This window comes from Pelmatolapia mariae, linkage group LG10_11 (assembly GCF_036321145.2).
Source record: "Pelmatolapia mariae isolate MD_Pm_ZW linkage group LG10_11, Pm_UMD_F_2, whole genome shotgun sequence".
In the NCBI taxonomy this organism is placed as follows: Eukaryota; Metazoa; Chordata; class Actinopteri; order Cichliformes; family Cichlidae; genus Pelmatolapia; species Pelmatolapia mariae.
Genome location: NC_086236.1, coordinates 26,040,082 through 26,052,095, shown reverse-complemented (window position 1 = coordinate 26,052,095; position 12,014 = coordinate 26,040,082). Strand labels below are relative to the sequence as shown.

At 38.3% G+C, this 12,014-nt stretch overlaps 1 protein-coding gene across 2 annotated transcripts in view; it reads left to right on the top strand.

Annotated features, from left to right (window-relative positions):
* LOC134635700 (seizure protein 6 homolog) overlaps positions 1-12,014 on the top strand; it is a 96,685-nt gene that overhangs the window by 45,007 nt on the left and 39,664 nt on the right. For both annotated transcript variants that reach the window (XM_063485172.1, XM_063485171.1), the window contains exons 2-3: positions 9,770-10,528; positions 10,938-11,059. In XM_063485172.1, coding sequence (XP_063341242.1) covers positions 9,770-10,528; positions 10,938-11,059 — 881 coding nt within the window. The remainder of the gene's footprint in view (positions 1-9,769; positions 10,529-10,937; positions 11,060-12,014) is intronic.

Here is a 12,014-nt window from a genome sequence, read left to right as displayed (position 1 = left end):
TGAAACATGATCTAGTACAACGTTTTTTAATCATTTGCCTTAACTACTTTTGTAGTTAAAGCAAACTACTTGTGCCCTTATGTATCATAACATAAGCATTGTGTCAAAGCTCAGTGTCAAAACAGTGTTGGGTGTGGGTTTAATATACATCTGTTTGAATGTGTTGAAAGTAAGTGTTGTTTCTGCACCTGTTTTTAAAGACATCTCTCGCAGTACTTGTCATGGGGGCAACATGGAAAATGGAGCTTTGGAACAAATGGTAAACTTTGCAACGTATAATATTATTTAATATTTCTTATTAATTTTATAACTATTTTAACCCAAACCTTGATCTTTTTCTAAACTTGAAGTAGACTGATGCTCAATCCAAACAAAACATGAAGGGAACAGAAAGCAAATAAAAGTACTTTTTTGACTAATGAGTTTCTTAATGTCTGTGAACAATAACTAATAAATAAAATTTCTTGACTATTTCACACAGTGCTTTGTCTGTGTTGGAAACAAGGTGAACTGTGTTGGAATTTAAGACGGGACTAAATGGAGCCTGTATCTCACTTTCTCCAAATACCAGGAAGCTTATTTAAATGGAAGCTGACTCTGCAGGAGGAGATTTCTACAGAGTGTAACACTCGGGGAAAACATTTTTAGTTTTCAGTGCATTCAAGCAAGTGCATTTAAAACAAATTGGGTAATTGTGAAGCAAGAAGTGCTAAATCTGTTCTACACAAAACAAAATATGTCAATATAGATTATTGTTAAAGGATTTAAAAAAAAAAAATAGAGGTTCATTTTGATGTTTGCTCTTCTTTTTCCCATAATTTCTGCAGCAATGAAAACACCTACTGTAAAAAGAAAGAACAATCTTTCAGTCTGAGCTTTGCCTACATGCAGAAAACACTAAATATGATTCTTTGCCCTCGTAAACGTGCACCTTTTGTTCAAGAATAACCGTCATTTTAAGTAAAATGCAACTGAAATATTTAAGAGCACAGGTTTATTTATTGAAATAACTAATCATTAAAGAAAATGTGTTAGATATGAACTTATTATATATCATGTACTTAAGTAACAAAATGACATCTAATCAAATTACTTCAATGTTTCGTCACTCATCTAAGTGGCTTCTTTCATTTTGGTATAGCTCTTCTGCATTAAAGTGTTTAGATAGTTAGTCTCTGCCTGGATCCTCTTAATAAATTCACCATGTTTAGTTTTTTCATTATGCATTGAGCCGAATGCTGATCTGAGACCTGCATGTCCTCCAATTTGTCTGCGATATCCGCAGTTTCCAATTTTTCGAACTCAGTCTGGACCCTCGATCATTTTTCTTTCTGGACTCTGAGAGTGGTCAGCTCATGAGAAAGGATCTGCTTTTCAGCTAGATGCTTCCTTTTTACCTCCTCAAGTTCCTGGAGAAATTCCTCCACTGTGAAGGAGCAGGCTACCCTCTCCTCACTCATCTCATGATTTTTCAAGCCTTCTTGACTCTGCAGCTCATTTTTCAGGTCTTCAATTTCCAGGAGCATGACCTCTTGGCCCTTCCACTCAGCTGAGATTAAAGCATTGTAATACAATTTCAGCTCCTGACTCTCAAGCTGAATGGCATCAGTCTGTTTGGAGAGGACACCGATTTCACCCTGATAAATATTACACAGGTCAGCGTGCACGTGCTTTCCTCTCAGTTTCTCCATTGTCTTTTGTCTTTGTGGTTCCTAAGAATTCTTGTTTTCTACTCAATACACTTTGATAATGGCTTTTTTTCCTCATAAATACCTCAAACATAATTCTAGAGCTCTCACATATCTCACAACACAAACCAAAAAAATTTAATAAATAAATAAGAAAGTGCTTTTTTTCTTCCCTTTTTTTCTGGCTGGCTATCTGATGAAGAAGGAGTTCTTGAGGCTAAAATGAATCTTGTTTTTGTGTCTGGTCTAATTCAGAGTTATAACATAAGCCTCCCCATGAAATAGAGAGTATTGACAGGTGTAACGGTCCACATTGGCACGTCGATCTATAACAAGTACACGGATGAGATTGAAAATTGCTGGGGTGGCTCTTTAGTAGTGTTTTCCTTGAGCTGATGGATTTCCTGTAGGTTTGGGAAATCATTTGAACGTGGGCAAAGGGTGTGACATCAATCAAGGAGCTTTTAAATTCAAAATAATGTCTGCGCTGTCACCTGAAGAGCCACAGATGTACACCGCGCTCTCTCTCAGATAACTATATTTACAAGATAATGATGCTGCCTATTTATGCATTTCATCATGTGTTTGCGTCTACATGCTGAATACCTGGATGCATTTGACAGACATGAGCAAAGGAATTAAAACGTTTTTTTTACTCAGTCTTCCAACTTTTTTTCCCCCCTTTTTTGCTTTACAACTGTTGTTAAGACACGGTGGGGTAATTTTCTCACTGTACTGTAACTGGCTACAGATTTTAAAGTTGTAGTTCTTGTTTCACCAACAGCTCTCTTCTTAATTGACTCCACCATGGAGTAAATGAGAAGAAAATGAAAAGATAAATTACACTAATGGAAGGAAATGAAGTGTGAAAATAGACATTCCTCCCAGTATTTTTCTAGGATGCAGAGCAATAGTAAATTGAAATGCAACAAGGCTTTGGCTTCTACATAAGACAGATTCTATCATGATTACGCAAGATGATGTAATTTTAATGCCAGGCATTTGTAAAACAAGACACGTATTCATTTATTATTTGTTCTTGGGCCAAAGAAAAGCTGGAAAAAAATTGTAAATAAAAAAATAGCAGATTTTTTTTCAAATAACATTCAGCTGGCAACAGTTTATTACCAATTAAAAAACACTTTTTAAGTTCCACTTTGGTTAAGAATGACCTGCTACCACCTGCAACTTAAATGCTTTACAGTAGGTTTTAATGCAAATAGTGGTGACGTGTTTTTGTTCTACTCCAGCTTAAAGGTCAGGCCTTACGAGCTTCATGGCACCATTAAGACACAGTTTGTTTAAAGGCTGTCTGAAGGACGATGTTCAATGAACCAGAACTCAGAGAGGCTAGAATAAATGAAAGGGAAAAGTTATGGTTCCGCTCAATGAAGTCAAAGGTCACATGAAGGATAAGAGCGTGTCTCATCTCAATATGCTGTTATCCCCATGACTCAAAAGCCAGACAGACAGTACAAGGAAAATGTGATGCTTTGAAATAGGAATGTCAGTGCAGTCATGGATGCACACTTCTGTTTTTAGACATAAATTACTACCTGAGAAATAAATCGTGACTTTTTTCACCCCCCTTTTTTCTTGGCGGTTTTATCCAGTAATCAATTTAATTTTCCTCATTTCCTTCCTTCTACCTTTTGTTTGTTTATTTATTTCCCCTTCCGTGCACCTGTCACACCCACAAGGAAAATTAAAAGATCAATTCATTAAGTTGACTAATGGAATCATTTATCAGTTTCACCCCATTATTTCCTCTGGTCTCTCCTAGTCGTTTTATGCAAACAAGTGTAGAATCTGCACATACTCGGGGAAATGGAGTCAAAGTCAGCAACAGGAAATTTTTGCCTTAGCTTTACAATGAATTCATGAGTCAAACCTCCACTGAGAATCCTAGAAGGAGTTACGTAGAGAGACCTGAAGCCCTTGTATCTGAGCCCAGCGGAAGTGGCTTATTGATTTGCTTGTCTAGTGGCTCTCTGTAATAATAAGGAAATAAAGCCCCTGGATATTAGGAGATTGATGTCAATCAGAAGCCTGCCTCAAGTGTGGCTTGTCCCATCTTATTAGTGCTCTCTCCATGCACTGAGTGTTCACTGATGACTCCATTTATATGCAACTGAAGAGATGAGGCTGTCTGTTGCCATCTTGAGGAGCGTTCCCCAATGATTGCTCACTCTGTCATCTTAGTCAGTGTAGACTGAGAGATTGTCATGGATCCATGGACAAAGCATGATCGTGTGCCTCCAATGTAAATGATGCACATAATCAAGATTGCTGGAAAATCTTTATTATAATTGGCCCTGTAGGCCATAGGACTGTAAATATATTCTTGGTTTTCTACATTCTTATGTTAGCCTTCTCTAAGGATTTCACTAGATAAAAACCAAATCACAGCCTAGTTGAAATTTATAACATTTTGCACCAATTTAACATTTGTTACGGTATCAGGGTGACATCTAAAGGATGCAGAGTTGTCTCGGTTTGTTAAGGTTATTTTATATCACTAAGTCTAATATTCCCGTTTCTCAGTTTTGACAGCAGAGCTGGTACTTCTTGATGTAACGGGGCAAGAGAGCACAGCAGATTTCTTTAGGGGCAAATGAATATATTCCACACTCTTTAAATGGTTTCCTTCCTCTCAGATAAGTGCCTCTCATAAACGTGTACTGAATGTGCTCACAAAGGAAACATGTCACTAACTAAATTTCCCCCGGGACAATAAATGGTATTTTATTGTACTTGTTCTAATGCACTGAATAATATCACAGTAACGTCATTCTGTCACTGCAATTACCACCTTTAATTTATGAATTAGCTCTAATTAACCAGCTGCAGTGTGGTGTGATGTGATTCATTTATACACGTAACCTCTTTAGCGTGCAGCATGGTTGCTACTTTTAGCTGTTGCACGTAAATAAATGATGTTTACCTGAGGTGCAGAGAAACAACAGCTTCCACGAATGATAACAGCTGCTATGGCTTTGTGATTTAAAACAAATCTTGCCACAAGTCTTGTGACTTGACAGAACTTGCCTGTCACTGTTTGCAACAGCATGACACAAACCTACCAAAGCACATCAAGGTCACATTTTTTTTAAAGTACACTGTGTACGGCAGTATATTAGAGTACATCGACACATGATTAGACAATAAAGTTAAACTGGTGGGCAGTGTGGGGAGATATTATAACTATATACTTCATAGTCATGTGAAATAGAAACTAAGTACACCCTTAGTGGTTCCATAGGAATTAAGAGAGTAAGTAGCAGCCAGGTGCTGCTCATCAAATGCACTTGATGAACTGATCATCAAAAAGTTCTTGCGCCTCTATAACAGCAGATGTTTTGGCAGTTTTATGTAGCATTAAGTCACAACAATATTCACCTCATGGTGCTTTATATTGTAAAGTAAAGAGCCGGCATTAATACAGAGAAAACTGTATCATATATATAATCAGAACACCCATCGTGAGCAAGCACTTGGTGGCAGCGGGAAGAGTGAAGAAGAAAGATTCATGCATCACGGGAAGCCCTCAGCAGCCTAGACCTATTGTAGCATGACTAAGATGATGCTACAATAATCTGATGCTGCTCTAACTATAAGGTTTATCAAAAAGTAAAGTTTTAAACTGGGATGTACACTCCATCTCTCCAGCAGTAGAAATCCAAGCACATTACCAGGAGAAAGCCTCTTCTTTCTAAAAAGAACATGGCAACGCAGCTTAAGTTTACAATGTTGTATCAGAACAAACCACAAGACTTCTGGTACAATTTCTTTTGGGCAGACAAGACCAAATGCTCAGCACCACATTTGGTCATGATGTTTTTTGGAGCCTTACAGTCACTGAATTGACCATGAACTTCTCTGTATACAAAAGTATTCTAGAGTCAAATGTGAGGCCATCTGTCTGACAGCTAAAGCCTGGTCAAAATTATGTCATGCAACAGGACAGTGTTGAACACCAGCAAATCTAAAGCAGATTGGCTGAGAATTAAAAGACATGATGCAATGGCCCAGTCAAACCTCACTGCTTCTAGAAGTGGTTCTACAAGCTACTAAATCACGAGGTATACTTAGTTTTTCCCAACTACATAGTCTTACTTTCTTTTTTTCACAACTTCAATAACAAGGTCTGTCTGTGTTATGAGGAATGCTGCCTGAAACCCCCCCCCCCCAGTTATTTTTCATAATGTAACATTACCATGAATAGCATCACAATTTAAACATTTGCATGATATTTTGAAAGCTTTGCTTCTTGTCCCGCTTTTTGTTGCATTACTTGAGAACGTGTATGAGAGAGGACTAAAATTACAGTTCAGGCTGCTTAAGCAGAATGTTATTTTTGTTTAGTCCACTGTGGAAAAATTCCTGGCAAATGAACCCCACAAATGGTGAAGTAAAAACAAACAAAAAACCCAAAATGATGATGATCCTGGCCATGCTCTCAACCTGAGCATTCACTTAGGACTTGGACGAGATGGTTCTTCCAACAAAACCAGTGCTCATTAAAAGTGATGATCCTTGACATCACGACGGTTGAGCAAGTTTGAACTAAAGGAATTTTAAAAAGGGAAATTCAAGCCAATTTTTGGCTTGAGTTATAGCATTAGATAATTAATTATATGCAGTCAGTATTTTAATGATATACCTGGATGAAGCATAACTAATTTTAACTTTTTTTTTTTCAGGTTGAAACTAATAAATAAATTACTTTCGTGATCAGATTTCTTCAAAATTATTTTATTGATTAACTGTCCAATTTGTTGAGATAGTAAAAATACATGTTAAAATGCATAAATACTAATAGAAATGGTACTTAAAATTCAGTTTGTCCCTGTTGCTCCAAACCTCAGCTGTAAACAGCCAATTAAAGTTTGGAGATTAGAACAATATGGTAGCAGTGCCTCTCTGTAATCACCACAGTGAGGTCTTCAACCTGTACACATTGATCCTCTATTGATCTGTGTATGAGAAACTCTGGTTCAACCCAGCCTTCCATCCTCACTCTCCACATTCACTCAATATTCTGACTGGAGGGCAGAAAATAGATGGTCGAAATCTGTGCTACAAAGATAGAGACAGAGGGAGAGGAAGATAAGACAGCAGAAGGCAGGGTTTAACAGTCACAAGGAGCAATTACAGTAATTACGATAAAAATAAATAAATGAATAAAGAAAAACTCTCAATTTATTATGCAGTATGTGTGTATGTGTGTCTTTGAGATTCTTGAAGGCCAGTCTTATATACTTCAATCATTTATGAAGACCCCCCCTTTAGACTCTTTATTCTCTCTGCTGGAATGACATGTCAAATATGCTTAGTTTGCCTTTATAGCGCCATTCTTGCTCCCCTTGTTGTGACAGAATAAGGCTACAAGGAAATGTTTCTCCTCCATCTTAGAACATCAAAAGGTCTTTGAATTGCTTCTGTCGCCACAAAAGATGAATGTGGTGTTGTCGTGTTTGTCAGTAAAATGTAAAACCATGTGTCAATTCTGTCCGCCTAGGAGAGGCTTTGTAATAAAGCTGTTTACTCTTCCTCTTGAATAGCCCAATCAAAGTTTTATCAATGTGCCGGATGGTGGTAAAAAGTACTCTGCATCAGCAAAATGTTACAGAGCCTTACAACTTCTTTCGAAGTTTATGAGCAAAGCAGAGCGTCTCCTTCGGCACAGCAATTTTTCAGATTTATTCAGACACTATTTCTTTTTTAAAAACCCGAATGTATGTTTCCTGTTGTGGAGATCCTTAGGAAATCAATAACTTCAAATTTGACTTTGCAGGGTGAATGTTTACCAGCTGGCTGGCTGATTTGAGCCTGAAATATATGTTATATTTCATATGCAAGAAAGTGACGGGATCTTATAATGAACGCATTGAAAAGTGTCGGTCGATTAAAGAATATGCAAGCTTTATAATTGAATCAGATGTGAGGAAAGAGGATTAAACAGAGAGTTCTGTAAGAGTTCACGCTGAGGATCATGGTATAATTTCATGTATGAGTAAAGAAATAGGCTTATCTAGAATTTCAAGGCACAAACAGTTGTAAACACATAATAAGCATTATTTGCATTATTATTTAATGTGCTGTGTATCTATGTACTCAATATTTTTTGTGCAAATGACCTCTAAAGGAATCACAAAGGCCTAGAGACCAGTGGATGATCACCTAGCACCCTCTGGTCCCTATAGTTAAATATTCTCCCAACAATATAAAACACAGATGCAGCTTCCAGGTTGGAAAAATGAAGCCATCGCAGAAGTAGCTTCAACATGCACTGTAACTGAAAGTGACCAGATGGCAAGAGCTGTGGTTGCACAATGGCTCCCAATCCTATAGAAGAAGACTTGAGCTCTGTAAACACTTTTCTGCTAAGTTTATGGGCTCGGTCATTCACTTTTGGTCATATATAAAAAAAAATTAAGTCCATTTTGTAAATTTTTGTCATACCATCTTCCAGAAATGAAGAATTATCTATATGAAACCACATGCTCATGCTCAACCACAAGCTTGTTAATCACAAGTTGTTAGTCAATGAGCATGCGGTTTAATGCTGTAGCAGTGCACATAAACTGAAGTAAAGCTGTAAAACTTTTTTATGTTTGTGAAAAAGTCAGTGTCTTCCATGCATACCAATAGTGACTTTCAACCTGCTAGCAATCAAAGCAGTTTCAAGGTGCATCACTGTATAGTTCTTTTTAACCAGTTTCACACTAATGATTGCCATCTATCAGCCTCTCACAGAATACATATTCTTCCTAGCAACTCATGACTACCTGGAGTCACTGACCAGTCTTTTGACCTGTGTGAAGGAGGCTTTAGCTATTTATTTCACAGCAAATATGAGCTACCTCCAGCAACTGCTCACAACTAGTTGGGGAATACACATTTTTTTCTCAGTTCCGGTGGTTGCCAGATGGTTGCTGACAGGCCTTTAGGCTTCTCTGACTGAAGCCCTAAATATATAACGGAGTCTTCCATTGGTTTTGATTTCAAACTTAGATTCTGTCATGCTCTTGGAGTGCTGTAATAGAAGCACTCACATAGGGATATCTCATTGATTTGCTGCCACGGTGTCAACAACATCCTTTCATCTTTAAGTGTGAAAAGTGTGCCGGCAGCTATTCTGCCTCATTAAGACAAACTGTCACCCCAAATGCAAGCTAATTAAAGTGCCAAAGCTGACAGCATTGTTTCTTGTTGACATATGTGTATAAAAGAAGATAATATGAACTTGCAAACCTTAACAAACCCTACATATTATTGAAATAGTACCAGACTGACGTGTCAAATGCTGAAAGTTAGATATATTTTTTAAACTGTTAGAAGTGCCAGTATCAGAATGGCAAAATGACTACTTAGTTTGGGATGATTTAGATGGTTAATGATAACTGATTGTACCCATGATTGACTAATAGAGAGCTTGTTTTCATTTGGTGGTGTTTTTACTTTTTTTTTTCTTGTTTATCCAAAAGCTAGACTACATCTTCTCAGTCTCTCGCCAAGCTTTCATTGAATGGAGAGTGTAATTATGGAATCTGTTTTTGATACTACCTTATTAATTGTGTTCATGGCCTTAAAAATACCCTAATATGTTAAGTACTAAAGGTTTTTTACATTAACATAGAAGATGGATACACTCCATGTGTTTAAATACTCCCTCTGTACAGTAATATGCACACTATATATTATATTTATGTCAACCTATTAGACTGACTTGCTAGTGAATAAATTTATAAAGGACTTTATTATGGTCATAGTTTCTCCAGCCTCACTGCACACAGATGCACGCACACACATATACACACACATGCATAATGAACTGATTAAAAATAGCAAAACGCAAAAAAGAAAGTGTGGAAGAATTATACAAGAGGAGAGCCTCTCACCTCATTAGGCATAATTTTGCAAGATTATAGGCTGGCAGAGTTGATGATTCTATAATGAAACTGTCAAAAAGACATACTACTCTCGTATACTGCATGTTGCTTCTATAGATCACTGGACTGTAATATTTTGCTTAATATAACTATATTACTTTTTTTCTTTTTTCTTTTAATTTTCAGTTGCAAAAGACAGTAACAGCATCAGTAAGAGGACACTGGACCTAGACAGGGACCTCTTCACACACTCATCAACGCAGGACACAGAAAGTGAAGTCCATTCCATCACTACCGTCTCACCAATGAACATCCCCAACCACCAGCCAGTCTTCAAGGGCCTGCTGCTTCATGAGCATTTACTTACAAGGGACTTCCGGGGGGACCAGCATTTTTTTAGGAAGGATGGCTCTGTGGCTGCATATCCCACCATGCCAGGCTCTGTGTCTGCTCCAAATGCAGCAGACCTTGTCACTCAACTTGTGCCCCATGAGGATGCTCCAGCTTTTTCAGATATTGCCTCTACTGCTACTGTGGCTGCCACATCACCGCTGACTACATTTTCCCCCACAACACCAGCACTGCCCGTGTCTATGCCTCAAAAGAAATCAAAGGAGAGGACCAGGGGGACAGACAAGGTCGATCCAACAACACACTCACTTACCACCCAGGTGACACCAAATAACAGAGGTTCAGGTGGTGAAAACAGCGGAGTACCTCCCTCATCTTCACTAGGAAGTCAGCCTCAGAGTTTGGGTGCTTTTCCGGAAGAGGCCACCTCGGGGAAGATGGAAAAGGGGGAAGCTAGTGAAATGGCACTAAAAAACAAAACCATCCCTGGTCATCAGCTCCACAAGCTCACTCCGGCTTCTTCGGAGAAAGACACCACAACAATGTCCACAACTGTTACCACAACTACCACCATCACCACCATGCAAACATCAGGTAGGCAGAGTAATATTCTTTTTCTTTTTCTCTGACTTTCAAGGATGTACTGTACTGAGCTGGACATTTACCCTTAAATATAACACATGTATCCCAGAGGAAAAGAAAATTAAGCATCAGATCCTCAGCATTACTCCTGTTCATTTTGCATTCTGCACACAGCTATTCATCTTTCCGTCAGGGATAACGGAGTTGCTCATGTGTCAAAAACAATCTGATTTTTCCTGATGTGTCCTGCCCGCCCTTCCCACTGGCCACAGAGGGCTGAAGGCCCAGATGAGTAGTGTCAGAGAGGATCTCTGCAGAGATAGTTAGAGGGTTATAGGGCCAGGGAGACACAGGTGGGCTGTCAGAAAGATCAGTGATCCGGGAAAAAGGGAATCACTTGTCATTTTACTTTCTTCCACAGAGCCGTGTAGTCTGAATTTCACTGACCCTGAGGGTAACATTGAAATCCTGCAGCAACTTGACTCGGGAGTGGAGTGTAACTACTTGATTACTGTCTACCTGGGATATGGCATCGAAGTTCAGGTCAGTGCTAAAGGCTCACAATAATTATAATGTTAGTAATTTGATGAACTTTTGATGAAGTGGCTGTTTGGTAAGTTTCAAAACTCCATTAAGTAGCCAACCCTGAGCAGGCTAAAACCAGCTGTAGCCAAAGGACTGCGAGAACTTTGGGATAAAATTTAAGGTCTGAAAAGGTGACATCTAATGATATTGTCAGGTTGTGTGGAGCGTAAAGGTTAGGGCCCAACTGCAGGAAGCTGAAGGCTGAAAAACCACAAAAGGTGATGGAAAAATACAAGATAGTGCGTGAGGAATAGACAAGGGAAAAATAACAAATGCTTTGACAAATGCTAACTCTGCAGTCTGCTAAAGGGAAGACAGGACTATTTATAACAGAGGGCTGATTAGGGAATGACAGATAGGAGAGTGGTGAAGGCAATCAGGACAATCAGGTAGAGACAGATAGGAAGTAAAACTAAGAAAATAAACTTTCAAAGTAAAGCAGGAAATAGCGAGAGGAGACTAATATAATGAATGCTAACACTCTTCAAGATGCCAACCTAAGAGAAAGATACTGAATGTGGAGATAAGGAGGCTCACACTACACATGAGGAAAGAGACAAAGGAACTAAAACTACAATCAAGAATAATTCAATTTCAATTCAGTTTTATTTATACAGTCGCCTCAAAGTGCTTTATATTGTAAGGTAGACCCTACAATAATGCATACAGAGAAAAACCCAACAATCATATGACCCCCTATCAGCAAGTACTTTGGCGACAGTGAGAAGGAAAAAAACTTTCTTCAACAGGAAGAAACCTCTGGCAGAACCAGGCTTAGGGAGGGGTAAGAGAAGGAAGACAAAAAAATAAATAATAATTAAGATGTGAACCAAAACACTAGATTACCAAAGCTGAATTTCATTAGAAGGTCAAAAATAAAGTAATATCAGGAACTGTAGACTGAAAATCACAA